Source organism: Gambusia affinis, linkage group LG13 (assembly GCF_019740435.1).
Source record: "Gambusia affinis linkage group LG13, SWU_Gaff_1.0, whole genome shotgun sequence".
NCBI lineage: Eukaryota > Metazoa > Chordata > Actinopteri > Cyprinodontiformes > Poeciliidae > Gambusia > Gambusia affinis.
The window spans coordinates 18,056,883-18,076,604 of NC_057880.1; the positions used below are offsets into that span (position 1 = coordinate 18,056,883).

Genomic DNA, 19,722 nt, shown 5'->3' on the forward strand with positions numbered 1-19,722 from the left:
TCTCCGTCTCGGCTGCAGCTCAGGAACTCCTCTGTTCCATAAATGCAGCACCGTGAGGAGGGAAATGACCCCACCAGGGGTGTGAGCTTGGGTGGGGTAATTGGCAACACCGATCAAGGGATATTAAAAGCTCAGGCCCGAAGTTACCGAACAGCCTCTCTGGTGCTTATAATGCACACTATTTGGCCTGGGACCTCTCCAGTTCACTCTCAGTCCTCCTTCCTGTTTGAAACAGGAAGAAAAAGATTCTCTGTTTAGAAATTCAGGTAAAATTTCCTCCACTGTAAATTCAGATCGGGTCTTGTTTACTTGTGCGATAAATAAAATATGGAATTGTATAAAAGCAGCCTGTTCTATTTTAAACCGTTTTGTCCGCAGTGGCATGTGAAAATGTGCGATAAGCAGGGGGGAACTTTAGAGATCGAGACTGAAGCGGTCCTCTCCCAGGAGGTCAGTTCAGTTAGAGGACAAAGGACAAGGGCTGTTTCAAGCATCCTGTTTTAATTGCCACTGAGGCTGAAGGCGTTGCCAGCATTTAGCACTGTGCACCACCACTAAATAACCGTGTCATGTTACCAAGAGAATAAGCCGACATACGGCTGGAACAACAGCGCTTCTGTACTTTCAAATGAGGCGTGAAGTTGTGACAGATGGACTGTGAACGTCACGTGTCTCAATCAGTCACTCATCCTGGAACCATTTGTTGATCCCTCATTGAAGTAATGAGACTTTTTTAAATTTACATGTTTTTCTACATAATAATTGTGTCAATCTGGGCCTGATTCTTTGATTCATTAAGTTATTTAGTGTGTTTTAGATTAAAGATCAAAATACCGCTCTGCAAAGTAACTGTGGCGAGATGAAACTCAGGAATATTGTGCAATTTAAATTTCCGGACCCAAATAAGTTGCTCAACAACGTCCCTCTGGGAATTTCACCCAGAGAATATTATCTTCTTTTTAAGACACACGGGTTCAGATATCCATGGAATTGAGACATCTGAGACAGTTTCAAATTAACAAAAAGCTATTTATTAAATTCCTTTAAAATATCCTTTTCACAACCAGTTCTTTATAACAAAAAATTAAGAAAAACAGAAGAAATTACAGTAGCTGAGGTTACCGGCAGAAGGGGCCACTATAGGGACGGCATCCACCAAACACAGCAAACAAAAACCCTTAAGAGCACCAGACACAGTGAGAAAACCCAAACACAGGAATCACGGCACACAGGAGAGGAAGACACTGTCACCACACCAGCACCGCAACCGGACCTCAGCAACTGCCAACAGAAAAGACAGTTAATAAATGCAACAACCTTGAACCTAATACGACAAAAGAAAAACAATGTCAGCCCAAATAAATGAACAGTTATATAAAGAACCGAAAAGGCGTGAAATAAAATAAAAATTAAAAAAAAAACATAGAAACTACAAGTTAAAACATCATCAGAACCAGGTGAGACCCTCTGGCCAGGCTGCAGCAGGAGGCAAACTGGGTGCGCCGATGCCGCACTCCAAACACCATTTTAATCGGGGCGTGTGACCACCACCACAGTCCAAATTTGATTGGTTAATGTGCAGAAATCCGGAAGACAAAAGAGCAGCAATGGTCCAAATATGGGGAGAAAGGACAGAGGCTCACGTTTTCAGCTGATCTCAGTTTGCTTTCAAAGAACCTCTGGTGTGAATACACTGGACTCCATCCAAACCAGCTACAGGAAATGTACATCTGGTTGGACTTCATGAGCCACTGTTGTTGGGAATCATGGTAAAAATGAGCCAAATGTGCACAACAGAAATGCAACTTGAAACTTCCATGTTGTTTTTTTCCGGTTCTGTGCTCTGTCCCACAACCAGTGACAGCAGTGATCGTCACCTGCATGGTTTTATTTACAAATTATAGTCCTTCTGCAAAATAAAAAACACAATGTGAAGGCAAAAAGGCCCCTATTGTGATCCAGACCAAACAAAGGAATAGGCATTATATTTCAAGTACTCATTTACTCTTTTCGTGATCCAACACCAGCAAATTCTCAGGCAATCTTGCTGATTTCATAGTTTGAGTAGGATATGATTGAAAAGTTTAGCACTTTAACCATGTTGGCTTTTATATTTGTCTATTTTGTGCACAGATTTTAAAATTGTTGAAGTCAAACCATTGAAACATCAAAAAGATGTAGAGCTAACATTACCTTCAAAGCTGTGCTCTTATCTATGTGTGGCACCGTTTCCCGAATGTACCTCAAATAATTTAGTTTTTGTCTGTTCATGTCCTGCTAACAATGACTCCTTCCTGTCATAAATCTCTCAGCCCTGATGTGTTCGGGTGTGCTTGACACTGGTGATGTGCTCAAAGCCCAGACTGACCCTGCTCCTAATCGTGGACAGAGGATGGGTGGGTAAATGGCACAGTGATAAGAAACAAAACGTTGAAAGCGATACAGAACGACCGGCTGTGACGGCCACCGGAAGATGAAAGGAAGGACTTTCTATTGACATTGTGGGTTTGGCTCTGTGTTGGTCGACATCAGGTTCAGAGACTGAGGTCGGTGTTAATGTTTTTGCTGCAGCTTTCAAATTGCGAATCCAAAATAAAGCCTATCCAGCTCCTCTCAAAGAGCGGAGGGTTGCTTTGATAGACAAAACCCCTCATCACCATCCGCTTTTCCCACATGTGTCTTCCAGCATTGTCATCTCTTAGAGATTAAAGATCTGATCAAGTTAAACCCCTGTTTTCATTCTGTCTGCATTATTTCCAAACTCGATGCCAAATCAAACAGTCCTTGTTGGGGTCTCAGATGGAGCAGCCAAAGCAAAGCGATATCTCCCAGAGGCAGTGCCAGCAGGTTTAAAAAAAGATCAACTCTGCCTGGAACTCACAGAGGTTCTGCTTTTATTACTTTCGTCAAGTAAAAGGCAAAAAATAAAATATAAAAAAAATCGAGCCATTGATGAGAGAGACGTGTTACTCATCCATTTAAACAGCTTCACATGATCTGCATTTCAGCCTTGTGAGATATTATCACATCACATCCAGACTGCGGGATCTTCTCAAAATGTGTTGTGTTCAATTTTTGCACCACATGTTAATTGGAAAAAGACATTAAATGACTGTAATCACACAGACACTTAAATTACTGTCACTTCTCTGAGGTTATGTTCAGTTTTTACAGTTTTTTTGTGTGTGTTTTGTGCACACCGTGGTACAGATTCTTAGAATTTGTCTGGTTGTTTGTGTTCCCTGCAGAAAGAAGTGAAGGACGTGTTTACAGCCATCTCATTCGAAGTGGCCTACAGCCTGGGGAAGCATGTGATGGCAGGACACCAGGACCGAGATCTGCCTGCGCTCACACCAGTTCTGCGATGGAGGAAAGGAAACAAAATTGCTGTAAAGAATGAGGTACAATACTGAGACATAATGGTAATATGGATTCATGAATTGTGTAAAGCTTCAAATAATTTGAAATAAAGCCCAGACTGAAAAAAAAATCTTACCAAGTATTTTTTTTTCTAGTTTCATTTGTAGTTTTCATCTTATATAATATATGTATATGTCTATGTATTCTTGAATATGACTATCAGCTTCTCTGATTTTACTTTTCATAGGTATATGTCGGAGTAAAATGAAGATTGTTCTTTTATTCTATGAACTACTGACAACATGTCTCTGAAATTCCAAGCAAAAATGTTGTTTTTATCAGAAAATGAGAAATGGTCAAAATAACAAAAACAATGCAGTGCTTTCAGACATCAAATAATAGAAAGAAAACAGGTTCATATTAATTAACAATACTAAAGTTTTAACCCAAGGAGAGTTCAGAAATCAATATTTGGTGTAATAACCATGAGGTTTTAAAAGGAGTTGATTGCATGTTCATTTATAACATGAGGGATGTAAACAAAAAAAAAACAAAAAAAAAAAATCAGCCTGTAGAACTAAGACGTTTAAATAATATTTAGGAAGGATTATTGCCTTAAAAGACTAGTGTATCTCACAGAAACATTATTTGCGAAGTAGTTTTGTCTTATTTCCAGTGTCCCAACGTATTTGCACTAGAAACTAGACAAAATAACTTGGTAAGATTTTGTGTTGTTGCTGTGTTTACTTCTGAAATAATTATAAAAACATATTGTCACAAAAATTTCAGTCAGTTGCTTTTCTATAAAATGTCACGGAATACAGAAAAAATGTAGTGTAAAATATTTTTTCTTGTTTCCAGCAAATCACATTTTAACAGTTTTCTGTTTTTTATTGTTTCTGCAAAAATATGTCAGTCTCTTAAGATGACCTCATTTCCCTCGTCACCTTGACTCTATAGTAGATTATCGTCACACCTGTTTCTGTACAGTTATGTTTCCCTGTTGGCCATCACAAGAATGTAGAAAATACATCAACCAGAGCTTAAAATAATTTGGTTTTAGTTACTTATCTTTGTCTTTTAGAGGTTTATTTTATCTGAGAGGAATCTAGAGAGACCCATTTAATTTCTTTCCAACCCCCTGTAACGTTCCACACATGTTTCTCCATTCTCTGCAGTGTTTTTTACTAGATAATAATTTTTTTTTTTTCTTTAAGTATCCACAGTCCCCATGTGTCGGAAAGTAATCAAACTAAACCACTCGTCTTAAATTTTCTTTCATCATTTAGCCTCATACCACAGTAATTAAAATCGAGAAATTAGGTAAACTTTCCTGGAATAAAATCGACTCAATGTCTTCCAGCTAGACAACAGCGCCCCCTGTCTGATCACTGAGGCTTTGTGTTCAGTTCATGAACAGCATGAGGTCATTTGAACTGTGTGCTTTGCGTGTCCTCTCCAGACCTGGTTTGAGAAGAACTGCCTGTCAGACGACTGCGCTGCAGACCTCAGGCTTCATGGGAAGCTCCTGCTCTCCGGGTGAAAAAACCTTCTGCTTTGTAGCTGAGCTTCAATCTGTGTGTCTCTGCTTTCAGTTCAGAGACACTGAACTGATGTAATAAGCCTTGTGGGTGTGGGTAGGGGAACCATGACGCATGTCTGGAGAACATCCAAATGTTTTTCCATAGACGGGGAGGTGCCTTTTCACATTTTTGAACCTTTTACTTTCTGTTTTATGAAAAACCCTGGATATGTTTCTCAATCTATCAAAACGTTTTTCTACAAAAATCACAAATTTAAAGGAAACTTTAAACATTGCTCTTTGCTTCAAACTCAAAGTTTAGTTAGCTTAGATTATTTATTTCAATCATATTCACATTCAAATACTGTGATAGATATTTAGATAACTGCTTGTTTAAAAAGGAGATAGGCAGAAGTATAAACTTATTTAACACTGCCCCCTTTCTTCTAAATGTGTCTTATTTTAAACATTATTTTTTATTTAAAGAAAAGAAAAAGTATACAGTACAGACCAAAAGTTTGGACACACAGCTGTGTGTGCTTACTAATCTACTAATAATATATTTTAACACTTCTCCTGTTTCTCTGATATTCCTGCCAGACTTCATGTCAGACCGCATTTGGCTCTTGGCGCAGTGCGTAACGTCTCCTTGAACGTGACAATCTCCAACTCTGGAGACGATGCCTACGACACCAACATCTACTTCAACTTCTCCAGAGAAGTTTTCTACATCAACTTCTGGCAGAAGGTCTGTAGGTCTTTGAGTACTTCCCGTTTATTTACCGTTTCTCACGTATGCTCTGTAAACCATGCAGTTCTCTCTCCGATGTTTCACATGTAGTAGTGAATAACTGTGAAATGGAAGAAAATGAATGGCATTTAATAATCTCAAAAGCGTGGATTGCATTTGTGTCCGCCACCTTGGGTCATTACTTTGTAGAAACTTTGCTGCAATACCAGCTTTACACAACTTGAGACTGGAATATTAGATGGAAATTGTTAATAAAAAGTAATAAACTCTGGCTAACAGATGTTATATTTTGATCTGTAGCATTCTACTGTAGTTCTGGCTGAATGTTTCGGTCCATGTTCCTGCTTTGTCCCAGTCCCAGCCTCCAGCAGCTTTTCTTCAGAGATTAACCTCCATCCATCTTCATGTCAACTGTTATTGGCGTTCCTGTCTCTGCAGAAGAGTAGCATAATACTGCCACCACCGTGCAGAGTTGACTTAAATTTTGTATGTTGCTTAACAGTTATGTTCTTCATCCAATCAGAAGGCCTTCTTCCATGTTTGTTGTGAGAAATTTGAAATGTGTTTTTCTCATTTACATTTCACTTTATTTAGTGTTAGTAAATTAAGGAAAGCGGAGAATTTATAGATTTTTACTATTAAAAATGTGAAAAGCATACATATTTTTTCTTCCATTTCACAGTTTGTTGAGCTGTGTTCCTCCACATGAGATGTGCATTTTCTCAAATGCAGCGTCTGTGCAAAGCTTATCTAGGGTTATACAAGAGAAGTGAATAGTGAAGCACATAAAAGAAATGTTTATGTGTGATGACCTAGGAGTTAGACTTCCTGAGCTGTGAAGGTAGACGAGAAGATGAAAGGACAAGAAGCAGGGCAGCCGCAGCAGGAGCAGCAACAGCTGTCCTGTCTCTGAGGGCAGTTCCTTCAGCCGACCTGTCATACGTTCACCTCTGTGACTCATTCAACACAGACGTCTCAAGTCAACCATGCTTGAGTTATATGTGTGGGAACGTGGCAGAACAGATATTACCCAAGTTCCTATAACAAGTTTGGCTCCTGGACTTTTTAAACCACCTTATTCATGTCTAGAAAAACTCTAACATGTTAAAGATATTACTTGATCAGATTAGAATAGGTCCATGAGTGATACAAAACATGCTAATTACATTTTTTACTCAAAATTCCTCCTCCATAATTAGATTTTGGTTTGCTCAGTTCAGCCTAATTATAGCTCCTTTCATAATGTGCTGTTTTAGGGCCTTTTGTCACTTTGAACCCAAATAAGATTCTGCTGGCCATAAACCCCAATTCAATGTTTATATAAAATTAGCTGCAAACAGATAAGCAATTATACAACCATACATCTTTACACAGTAGAATTAGAGCCTCCTGCACAGCTAATAATAAAGCAACAAGAGGTTTTTGGATGGTAAGTCAACATAAAAGCACTTGTTTTTTCTAGCAGCCGTTGTACAACACATATAGTGGTAAAACCAGCTGACCAAACATGCTGGAGCACCACTTAGGTTGCTAGGTAACGTGGGCTTGATTGGGGTTGCTAGGTAACAGCACAGTGTCCGTCAAATGTGACTTAACAATCAGGAGGGTTTTTTAAATGGCTTGTTTTTCAGACACTAAAAAACATTAACTTATTTTTTTAAGCACTTGGGGTATTTATAGAAGCAGTTGAGACCCAAACGGAAGAGCAAAAACCTGCTAAAAGTGAATTTTACAGTTTTGATGATTTAAACATACTTACTGTAAAAGAAATATCTGCCCACTTCCATCTCACAGACGTAGAGTCAATAGATTTAACAGCATCTGCCTCTGCTAGCATCTGTGTGCTCACTTGATGCAAGGATCCGCTCACATCTCAGAGATTCAGCAGGTCAGACGGCACGCTCTGACAATATTCATCAGGAAGGCTTTTCTTCTTTCATAATGGGCCCCTTGTTTTTCCTTCAGCTCCCTTTTTTCACCGCTTCAATACAGGAGATTGACTCCACAAAACACCAAGCTTGGGGTGGAGTTGAAAGCTCCACACAAAGGTGAAATTGAATTTAAACAGAATACACACTGCAGGGAAGTATTAAAACACCAGTGCAAGCGTTTCAGTTTCATAGTAAATCTAATGAGCACAGCTGACATTTGGAGTCAGTTTACTAGGTTGCCCCAAAGCCTCGTGTTGCTAAGGAAGATGATAAGTCAGGGTGGTCTGCTGCAGAAAGCAAACAGGAAGTGAACAGTAGGAAAGGATTACAAAGAGGCCCACAGCAGATTTATTACCGTATGCTCTAAGCAGAAATGTAATTACTAACTTACAAGTCTGAGGTGATGATGTGACCCTCTTTTCCTGAGCTAAAGTCAGCAAACCCTCTGTGCCTTTTTCTGCATTTGGCAAAGCAGCAGTGAGACACGTGTCTCCCCTCAGATTTAAGGTTGGACTGAATCATTTCTCTCATGTTCCGGCACCACAAGGTGCCAGTAGCCTGTGGAGATGAAGGGGCTTAAGGAGAACAAGAAAATCCTACGCTAGGTTAGAGTTTTAGCAATTCTTTCCTTCCAATATAAATTTATTTTTTCTTCAGATCTTCAGTTTTTCTTCTATGTTTTTGTAAAGAAGAGCAGATGTTTTATGCCACCAAATTATCTTCCAAAGTTTATGAAAATTGTGCTATAAATGAGCGCTATAAAATAAATAGAATTATAACCAACTGGGTTCAGTCAGTGGTGGATAGAGTACCCAAAAATTGTATTTAAGTAAAAGCAGCACTACTTCAACATATTTTAGTAGTTGTAAAGTAGCTATCTAAAATTGTTAAAACTGGTTTCAAAAACAGTATCAAGAACTGAGTTACTGATCAAAACTTCAAACCTTTAAGATTAAAATGAACCAGAGTATAAAGTTATGTGGACTTTTTATTTTAAAGACTAAAAGGAAAATAATTACATAACAATATGCAAAATAACCAAATCAGATATTGGTTATTTTTCAAAACAATTTATTTCAGTATAAAACTCATTTTGTTCTGTGAAATTCTGATTAAAATAAGCTTGCTATTTGTTCAGGGAAATTACTCACAGTGGGTAGAATATTCAGAAATATTACTTTCATAGCTTTTTAATAATATTACTTAAGTAAAAGTAAAAAGTATAAAAATACTCCTAATCAGCATCTTTTTCTAAAAGTAACTCATGTAATGTAGCTAGTTAATACAAATCTCTCGGTTCAATCACAGAAAATATAAATATCATTCCACGTTAATCTCTAAATATGAAAGAATCTCGATATTCCTGTATTATTTGTCCTATAACTCTCATTACCTCAGAGTGGTGACAGGACTTGATGTTTCAGAAAATCTACCTCACTTCCTCATGTTTATACCCACATTTTTTAGCACATCAGCATACATGGTGAAATAGGAAACAGTATGACAGCAGCTTTCATATTGCTGAATGCTCTGACATTTGGAGCATATTAACATTGTGGTAAAAAGCCCAGAGGTTTGGAATGTGATTGAGGAAAGTGTAAACCAAAGAATATTTGACTCACTGATTTTCTTGGCTATATAAAGTGACATTTTTCATAGTTAAGGCGATGAAAACATTCATCTGCATACCTACAAAGAATAGCATTAAGTAGGTGATAACTATGGCTTGGACTGCAAAGACCGAAGCCAAGCCAAATGTCTAAATACTCTGATTGATGGAAACATTAAAACACTGGGAAGTCATGCAGAGAAACAGGCCTCCTGTGTATTGTCATTCACACTGACACACCACTCCACAAGATGCCTCCGTATTCTCCAGAGCAGCATAAACAGAGCTGGTGATATTTAATAGCCCTGCTACTTGTGACAATCCCAATCCTGACTGAGAAAGAGCAGAGAGAGAAAGTGAAGAAGTGCTGAACAAACAGACCTCATCTCTCCCGTCACTGCAGAGGCATACTGTGCCACATGTCAGCGCACTCTGCTTTCTCTCAACCAGCCAGGTGGTTGATGGGTAAATAAAATGACTTTCCTAATCTCAATCCTGCCCGTCCCCATGGGATCAACACTGTTTGCACAACAGGAAACAGAGGAAATTCCATTATTGCCAGCTTTGCTTGGGGACCTTCAACCCTCTACCGACCTCCGTCTGCAGGACTCACCATGGTCTCCATTACGGGTTTATTTGAAGGTGACTCATTATGCTTTCTTCAACAGATTCGGTTGGGCTATGCACATGTTCATCACATTTTTGCACAAAATAATTCTTGGATAATTATATTTTAGTCTGCTCAGTTCTGCCTATTTTGAGCGCCTTTCAGAATGAGCTGTTCTAGAGCCTGTTGTCACCTTAAATCCAAATAAGTTGCTGCTGGCCACGCCCCCCAACTCAATGTTTACACTTGCACATGAAAATGGATGCAAGCAAATACGCAATTATACGACTGTACATCTTTGAAAAGCAGAAGTAGAGCCTCCTACACAACCAACAAGATTCCAGCATGGAAGCCAAGCATAAAACATAAAGAGTGCAGCTAATCCACTCTTTCCAGCAGCCATTGTACAGCGCATACATTAAAACCAGCTAACCAAATGTTATGAATCTCACCTGCCGTTGCTAGGTAACAGACTGGACTTCACTGGGGTTGCTGTGTGAGGGGCAGTGCCTGTTTATTTGACATTATATTCAGAAGGTTTCAATTCAATTCAAAAATATTTTATTGATCCCGAAGGAAAACTTAATGTAACTCATTTAATTACAGAGTTGAGGTAGATGGCTGTGGGCAGGAAATATCTCCTGTAGAAGTATAGGAATAGTTTTTAAAATGGGTCATTTTCCAGACACCAAAAAACATTACGGTAATTTATTTCCAGAAAACATATGTTTTTCTGTGTTTCATGTGTTTTTCTTAAGCACTTGGGCAGTTTTTAGAAGCAGCTGAGACCCAAATGAAAGTACAAAAATGTGCAAACTGTGAATTTTATAGGAACCCTTTAAGGTGACTCAATGAAGCTGGGGGAACTACTAAGCAGGAGGTAGCTGGATGATAACGCAAATGGATGTCTGCCTTTAACTACAGCAACAGAGACTATCATCACCTCTTCCATTGGCCTCTTATTCAATATTCCAAGAGTGTGCAGCCTCCCTTTTTCTTTTTTCTTTTTTTACCCCTGCTGTTGTGAGGCATCTCTGCTCCCAGACCTGAGCTCAGCTTAAAGCCTCTCAGTGAACTCTCACTAAAAGAATTCTTACTCCTCATGGGGTCAAGCCCTCAGTGTTTACACAGCACAGCCTGCGAAGCTCTATACTGTTTAGACAAGCTTCCAAACACACAGTCTGGCCATTGTCCAATTACCCACCCGCTAAGACGTGTGTGCCATCATTGCTTTGTGCATTTTTTGTTCAAACCTGATTTAGAACTCCGTGTAAAACTCAAAACCCATTCCTTCAGCTTGGAAACATGATATTCTCTGATCGTACTGTAAATATTAGGAGGGATTTGCACCTGATGATTCTCTCTTGCAGCTAATTTGTTTATTTAGTCTGCCATTCAAAGCCAGTGCATTTTTCCCCCCTAACTTATCAGAGCTGATTTCTTTGTGCTGCAGTCCACGTCTTGCCTGCTGGTTCTTCCTCTTGCTGTCATCTGTCTCCATGCCTGTCACCCAGCCTGTCTCCACTTTGTCTGTTCTCATCGCCTCTTCTTACTCTCTGTCTATCTTTCTTTTTGCAGGAAGAAAAGGGTATTTCCTGCGGACTCGTCGATTTGGACTTCCTTAAATGTAGTGTGGGATTTCCCTTCATGAGAGCTCAAACAAAGGTACTTTGGTCTAACATGAAGCTTCTAGCTCTAGTTGAGTTTGTGTGATTTGCTTTATTGAAAACTGCTCATTGTTGTTCTGGTTTTGCTCTCCGCAGTACCATTTTGCAGTCATTTTTGACACAAGTCAGGTTTCTGGGGAAAACGACACATTGCAGTTCTTGGTTCAAGCAAAAAGGTATGGCTGTCACAAAGAAGTTACCTCTTTTGAAATTTGTTGAATAAAATAAAGGGTGAATATTTTTTACATCTTACGCTTTTTAACCTTACACCACATTACAATGAAAAATATAATTAATTTGGGATTTAATGAGATAATCCAACTGATTCATATTTGCAAAGCTGAGGAAAAATAAAACATGTGCAAATAAACATTAGAAAAGTGTGCTGTGCAAATGTGCTCATCCAACTTTTGCTAAGACTAGTTTGTAGTTTCCCACAAGTAAGTTAAGGTGACACAGCAAATATGGTGGTAAACATGGTGCTGTGGGGATTCTTTTATTCAGCAGGGACAGAGAAGCTAGGTAGAGTTGATGATAAAAATGGATGGAATAAACACAAAACAATACTTGAAGAAAATTTGTTTGAGTTTGCAAAAGACTTGAGACTTGAGGTTTACTTCCTGGCAGAACAACCTTCAGCATCCAGCCAGAGTTTAGTTTAGATTCAAGTTTATTTATTCTATCATGACCCAGTCAAAAGTCCAGACATAAATCCAACTGAGAACCTGTAGCCTGACTTACAAATTTATGTCCACTAAAGCTGTTCATTCAGTCTAGCTGAGGAAAGAAGAATGGACAGAAAATACAGTCCCTGGATGTGCAAATCTGGCAGAACAATATGTGCATACCACACTTTGTACACTTGTACACAACTGGAACATCTTTCCTCCCCTTCAAAATTAAGCACCACTTTTCAATGGTCTGTCACATAAAATCCCAGTAAAATACATGGAAGTTCTGGTTTTAACATGAGAAACTATGAAAAATGTTAACATGACAAATAGACTGCAACCTTATTGCTCTTTGTATTTTTAGCGCCAACCCGGAGCACAAAATTTCCGACAACAGTTTAGACCTATCCATCCCTCTGATCCACGAGACAGACACCACGATTACTGGGTAAGGACAAACCGGATCAGCCATGATGCAACAGTTCCTGCTTTACAAACCCAAAGCTGTCTAACAGACAATTGAGTCACACACTGTCTGGATTTCCATCTGTTCAGGAAGAGAGGGAGTGTTTTTCTCACTGTGGAGGATATCAGCTCTGAAACCCTTATCTTTGATTACCTTATCATAGCTCTGCTTCACAGAGGAAGAAGAAAGATGTAAAACAGCCCATATTTGCCAGAACTCTGACATGTGATAAGGCAGCTGTGGTTGATGTTGAAGGAGGCCTCAGACTAAAACTGGACACATTTTTCAGTTGCTATAGAAAACCCCTCTGGACATTTCTGAACCAAACTGTCTGGAACCGTCCAGAGTTTCATTTTTAGAACTTTGCAAGTTGGAAAAGTGAGGAAATTTATTTTCATTTTAGATTTGTTACCTCTACATCTGTTTACAAGTTGTTTTTATCCAATCTTTGTCCCATTACTGACCATCCATTTAACTATTTATCCATCCATCTGTTTATTCATCCATCCAAACCTCTATCCATTTATACATCCTTCTATTTATCCATCCATCCATCATCCATTTATCTACCATCATCCATCCGTCCATCCATCATTTCTCTCTTTATGTTCTGTTAAATTTTGAAGATTGACCAATGCACAAATATCTCCTAAAAATGTACAGCTCATTTGCTTTGGGAATTGTCTGTGAATCCTGATTGGAGTAAATGTATACATGCGTTAATGAACCAATCTTGCAGCGTGGTGACACCAGGCTCTTTCTCGTATGGAAACTCCGTCGATGCCTCTCGTTTCATCCAGTTAGAAGACATGAAATGCAACTTTCAGCCTCTCAACCTGACCTTCCAGGTACTTCAAGTTTCTATTTTAAAATCTTTCCCTACATTGTATCTGTTTCATTTTCTCTTTTCTTCTTCTCTTGTTTCTTCTTGGTGGTTCAGGCCATAAACAAGGGGCCCAGCAGGCTGCCCGGCTCCACTGTGGACATCAGGATACCCAACCGACTTGCTGGCAACGGACCCGACATGTTCCATGTGGTGGAAACTCAAGTGGGTACCAACAGCTGTCCATCTACATTATCTATCCAGCAGGAGTTATTATTCAATGTTTACTTTGCCAGGAGAAAACAACAAGTTTTCTATTTTCCTTACCCATATCTTTTTACCACACATGATGGGATCAGGAGCCCAAAGCCAAAATGTTGGTGTTGCCACTGAGACTACCGTTCCATTTTGTTTCACAATAGTTCTCATTTAGACAAAGAAACACAATCCTCCCGGTGCGTTTAGGTGTTTTTCTAACCTTTACACAGCTTCTTTTCTCCATAGCTAGATCATGGAGGAGCTCAAGCTGTTAATTGTACTTGCGTGAATGGGCAGACAGTGGTGGTATATCCCACCTTCTCCAGTCCATCTGGAATCACTTTCCTGGGGTCAGGCAGCTTGAAAGGATCAGGAACCTGCAGAGCGGGCTACTGAGTCGTACCACCCCAAGCCTGGAACCACATATCATAAGCTGTAACATATTCCAGCTCCCAACTCACTGGGCAGTCCTACCTTTGTATTTTATAGCCAGGTATCTTTCCATTTAATACATCATTAAAGACAGTGTTTACATTTCTGGCTTTTACCCCACATGTTCCCGTTTTTAGGCCCCCAAATCCCCAAATGTCTAATAAAAAAATCCCTAAAGTTAGTGCAGCCACAAAAAGAGAGCATGAATCTTCACTTTAGCCAATTCGCTGGCCAGACATACAGTCATGTTGGGAAGCAGCAGGGTGGACAATAAGGAAGAACTGAGGAGTGGCTTCAGATCTGACAGAGGAGAGGGGCAACAGGGCAGTAAAACATACACCTCCTAAATCACTCCATATGGGAAATCTGTGGGAGGCGTGCCAGCTTGTTGCAGGGAGAACTTCCTGTGAGCCCTGGAGACTCATAACAACAGTAGAAATGGGCCCTTTGTGGTGGCAGAGGTACTGTGTTGACATTCTGGGGTTAAACTCGTATTTAAAACTTTAAACATTTCAAACCTGCTTTCCACCTGGGTCATAGATGCTTATTTGATAAATAAAAGATGCCCTATTTTGTCCTCAACAGCCCAAAAGCTGTTTGAAGTTTGAACTAAAAGGAAATTCAAAAGCAGGATTCTGTAGCCTTTTTTTTCTTGCAGATTTAGTTACGTCTGTCAACTAGAGCACACTTCTTAGAGAGTAAAGTAAACCCCACCTGCTGATCTTTAACTCACAGTTTTAACATCTTTGCACACGTAATCTATCTTTTCTTGTTTTAAGTTTTTAGAGTTTCACAGTTTGGTGAAAAAATGAGGACAGCTGATGAAAGGCTTTGTGTTATACGATATTTACATATATTTGTTTCAAATATTTGTGTCAACAAGACTGAAAATCTCAACAATTAAAACTGAAGAACTTTTTAAAAAATATTTGTAAAATATGATTAAAAAAAATACATTTTGTTTGTTTGCTCCTGATTGTTGAAGATGGTGAACACAATGGAAAGATCAAAAGAGCTGAAACCTCCAGAAACAATATTGTAGCAGTCTAGGACACAGAAAAACAAAGCTTATTGTATTGTAATATGACTGAATTTGGTCAAAATATGTCACAGAGTTAATTCAGAGATTCTGTACTAAGATGTAAACTTCAAACTAACTATTGAACTTTTTAATGAATAGTTTAATTATTTTTGATGAAAATGTTTAATAATTATCATTTGGGTTTTCGGTTATGGTATCAATCTGAGCAGCTAAGCTTTGAGCTCTGACCAAAGCATTCTTTATTTACACTCCTCAGCTAAACTCAACCTTTTACCTAAACAAACCCCAAAGGGCAATACTGACCCGACACAACAAGTCAAGTTACCAAATAAACAGCAACATAAACCAAAAACAACTGGAAAAGATGGACCCAAAGACGAGGCTACCAATAAACATGAAACCAAGGAGACGGAAGAAGCGAATGCTAGCGATCAATATGCTAACGCTAACATATTCGGTGTAATTCATTTGCTGAAAATTCATTTTTTCACACACCTCCAAGAAGTTATAGTATCAAGTAATTTTAGTTTAATTCTTGCGTTATGAAATCTGTTTAGGTGTCAGATGGTCGAGGGAACTGCACCCCCCACAGGAACCCGACGCCCTGCACCATACCCCAGGACAAAGAAAACATCTTCCACTCCATATTCTCCTTCTTCACCAAATCTGGACGCAAAGTCTTGGTAAATAGGCAACTCAAAATTTTCTTTGGTTTTATCACACATTTTTATCACTGCTTATCAAAACCTTTTTGGTTTTCTTTCCCAGGATTGTGATCGGCCTGGAAGAGCATGTATGGTAATCTCCTGCAGTCTGGGCCCACAGTTAAAAGAGGAAGCTCTGAACATAGACATAAAACTTTTGCTGAACACGGAAATTTTAAAAATAGTAAGATGCGCTTTAATAAGTCATTAAATTTGGTTGAATGTTATGTAAATGAGAAGCATAATGGTGACCTTTGTGCCTACAGGATAGTTCCTCTGTGATCCAGTTTGTGACAAGAGGCAGCATCCAAGTTAATCACAGGGCAATAGAGGTGCCAAATGGGCTGCCAGAAGATATTTCAGTAAGTATTATGTTCTTCTCACAAAATTGGAAAAAATAATTTATTTTTCCTTAAATATGCATAAACAGACATCTTTTTTTTTCTCATCTAAATTTAAAATAGACAACTGTTCCATTCTGCTAGCTTTAACAAATAGGCAATAACCAATATTTTCAAAAACAATCTTTATCACTTTGAAGCAGCATTATATTGAGATCTTGCAGCACTCTTTAGTCGAAAAGGTGATGTATTTAATGCATATTTCATGATTTTTTGTTTAATTAGAGTCATTAGTAAGTGAGAGTTGATCAGCGATTCTCAAACTTTTTGGAACAAATACTCTGTCACTAAATCCTAAAGTTTCCAGGTACGACCGTATTGATAAGCGTTTACGTCAGGACAGGATTTATATTTTATTTAGTGTGTTTTTAACCATAGACCATAGATATCTCTATCCTTCTACTCTACATGTAGTTCACTACATTTTTGCTGAAGCATTAATTATCTAAGTTGTAAAAATAAAGGAAAAGGTCCCTCTAGTCTTAATTTCGAGTGGAAAAATTAGAAGTTTCTAACAAATCCCAACTTTATAACCTAACATGGCTCATGTGTTCAAAACATAGCATTTGCAATAATAAATACTTATTTGCATGTTTAGATATTTAAATATCCTTAGATCTTTCATACACGTTGGTGTAAAATTCAAAGAAACATTTGTTAGATTAAATGTTTTAGTCATCTGGTCACTGAGGCAGCCTTTGGTTTTCTGACTTATAACTGGTACATGGATAGGTTGGGTTTGATTTTATTCACATGTTCTGCCTTCATAACTAGCCAGCAGAAATTGTTCTCGGTCCTTTGATATCCCTTTCAGCTTAAGCTTGGAATGTTTCTCCTTGCACATCTTTTTAGATTAGTTTCTGTTTGGCTGAGTACGACCAAAGGGAATCCAAGGTCCGTTTATTTATACCACAGTTTGAGTACGTTGCGATGAAAACAGTAATCTTCCTTTGATGTCAGTTTGAAAGAGTTTGCCTTTCAAACCTTTTTTGTTCTGGCTGAGAATAGAAGCCAACTACCAAAATAAAAATCAGTAATGTGCTTTATTACCATAATATATATGGTTAATCCGGTTGTGATTAGGCATTCTTTAAACCACAAAAGAGCTCGAATGTGGATCAGCTTAATAAAGAAAAGCAGAACAAGAACCAGCTGCTATACTGTGCTTCAACTTGAATCGAATCCTTCGAGGGTCTTCAGTTGCACACGAGGCGCCTCCCTCCCCCTCTGCTGTTTGTTGAGTGATTAAATGGTTCAGCAGATTAAATTTGACAATTATGCCGAGGATGGAGGCGACTCTTATGGGGATCTCTTGAGAGATTGGTGTGCTGACTGGGTTGCCACCAGGTTGACCCCGAGCTATGATGGTGCTAGGAAAATTCAGACCCGGTATTAATACGTCCATACCACACAGCTCTTTCAGCACTTAGAGTGTGCGCTCTGTCCCCTGACCATTGCTCTCATGGCCTTTGGTAAACACTCATGCTCTCTCCCCTGGGATCACAGCGAGCCAGAGTACACAGTGGTCTCTGATCCCAGGATGTCCTGAAATCCCTGGTTTCTATCAGCCAGGACATGCTAGCAAACCCTCATGCCATTAGTCCAGTGAATACTGATTCGCATTCTTCAGTTTTTGATTTTGTGCTATGCTTGTATGTTTCACTTTGATCAAAGAATAAACATTAAAAGCATGTTTTGAAATTATTTAATTGATTAAAGGTGACCTATTATACATCCTTCAACAGGTTAATTTGTCCTATACAAAACATGTCCTTTACATTTTTTTACATAAAAACATTCTTAGGTAATGATATTTTAGCTGGTTCTGCCTGTTTTGAACTCCTTTCAGAATTAACTACTTTAAGACCTCTTGTCACTTTAAATACAAATAAGCTGCTGCTGGCCACGCCTCCCAACTCAACGTTTACACTCGCACATGAAAATGGCTGCAAACAGAAGCGCAATTATACAACCGTACATCTTTGAAAAGCAGAAGTAGAGCCTCCTGCACAATCAAGAATACAGCAGGTTTGTGGATGGTAAGTCAACAACAAAAGACTTGTATTTATCCAGCAGCCATTGTACAGCAGTAAAACGAGCTGACCAAATGTCCTGGAGCTCCGCTTGGGTTTCTAGGTGACTGGATGGGTTTTGCTCAACAATCGGGAGGCTTTTCAAGCGGCTTACATTCCAGACACTAAAAAAACATTAACTTGTCGCCAGAAAACATCTTGGTGGTTTTAAAGCACCTGGGCTGTTCTTAAAAGCAGCAAAGACCAAAATGGAAGAACATGCAAAATGTGAATTTTGCATATTAGGTCACTTTTAAGGAGTAAATTCAATCCACTCTCCATATTTAGGAATACAGAAGTGAGTTCAGCTGTTGAACTGGGATTTTTGGAGTTGAGACCAATGACCAGTAGACCAGTTTAATCTCTTCTGTTCACATAAATACCTTGGTATGCGTAACAACAGTTCAATTCCAGGAATCTGGATCCAGTGATTGGAGTGTTAGCGTGGGAAAATATTTAGAAGAAATATTCGTCATCACTTTTGTGTTTGGTTTTGTCTTGACACACACTTGGCGTCTCCGGCTACATTTCAGTTCACAGGGAGACTCATGTTCATCTCTTATGTGACTCTGCTGCCTCTTGTCTAAAGCACATCATGCAGGGCTGTGATGTTTTAGAGAGAGCATTGTTTCAATTTGTTTAAGATATTTAGAAAATATATCCATCTAGGTGGCTTTTCACTACAAGCTTCAATGCAGCGTTAAGCAGCCGCCGCTTTTGTTAATTAATTCACTACAAATCAACTTTTATTTTAATAAATCAAAGTCATTGATCAGAAACCTATTTCATGTCAGCTGGGTTTGAACATGGTCACTGAAAGACAAAAATCAAAGAAATGTGATGTTTGAATTACAGATTGTAAAAGTATTAAAGCAACAGATTATGAAATTATTAAAACCATTTACATAGTTTCCATAATTGCTGCCACATTTATTATACAGCTAATCTTCCTTCCACTGTTTTTATGTCTCACTTAAATCAGAGAGCACTTTTTTAGGTAGACCAACTCTGCTGTCAGTGATTTATTATCCAGCAGGCAGCGTTCACTGGAGTCATGGGAAACTTGTTCAGATTGCTCCCATTTATGGCACAGCTTAGATATCTTTAATAGCTGCCAGATTCTTTGCAAATTAATGATTCTAAACCCAAAGAACTCCCTTACCATCACGTCAAATCAAAAAAGGGAGAAGGTGATGTAATGTTATTAATTGTTCTAATCTAAATACCTGCTTTCCTCAAGAAATCAAACCTAGTTTTGGAGCTGTTGTCTAAAACACACTTTATACAGGCCTGTACTTTAGAAAATTAAATGCATTTGGAGACACATTAGGTCTTCTCAAATCAATAAACACAAACGGGTTTGATGTGTTTCTGTGTGTGCTTAAGTGTAGCTTGTGCTTTAGGAC

At 38.7% G+C, this 19,722-nt stretch overlaps 1 protein-coding gene across 1 annotated transcript in view; it reads left to right on the top strand.

Moving 5' to 3' along the window:
• itga9 (integrin, alpha 9) overlaps nt 1-19,722 on the top strand; it is a 64,927-nt gene that overhangs the window by 39,248 nt on the left and 5,957 nt on the right. The window contains exons 16-26 of the mRNA XM_044137184.1: nt 3,249-3,401; nt 4,823-4,899; nt 5,483-5,630; nt 11,359-11,445; nt 11,544-11,623; nt 12,483-12,566; nt 13,324-13,432; nt 13,525-13,632; nt 15,697-15,822; nt 15,908-16,027; nt 16,110-16,205. Of these exons, the coding sequence (XP_043993119.1) occupies nt 3,249-3,401; nt 4,823-4,899; nt 5,483-5,630; nt 11,359-11,445; nt 11,544-11,623; nt 12,483-12,566; nt 13,324-13,432; nt 13,525-13,632; nt 15,697-15,822; nt 15,908-16,027; nt 16,110-16,205 (1,188 nt within the window). The remainder of the gene's footprint in view (nt 1-3,248; nt 3,402-4,822; nt 4,900-5,482; nt 5,631-11,358; nt 11,446-11,543; nt 11,624-12,482; nt 12,567-13,323; nt 13,433-13,524; nt 13,633-15,696; nt 15,823-15,907; nt 16,028-16,109; nt 16,206-19,722) is intronic.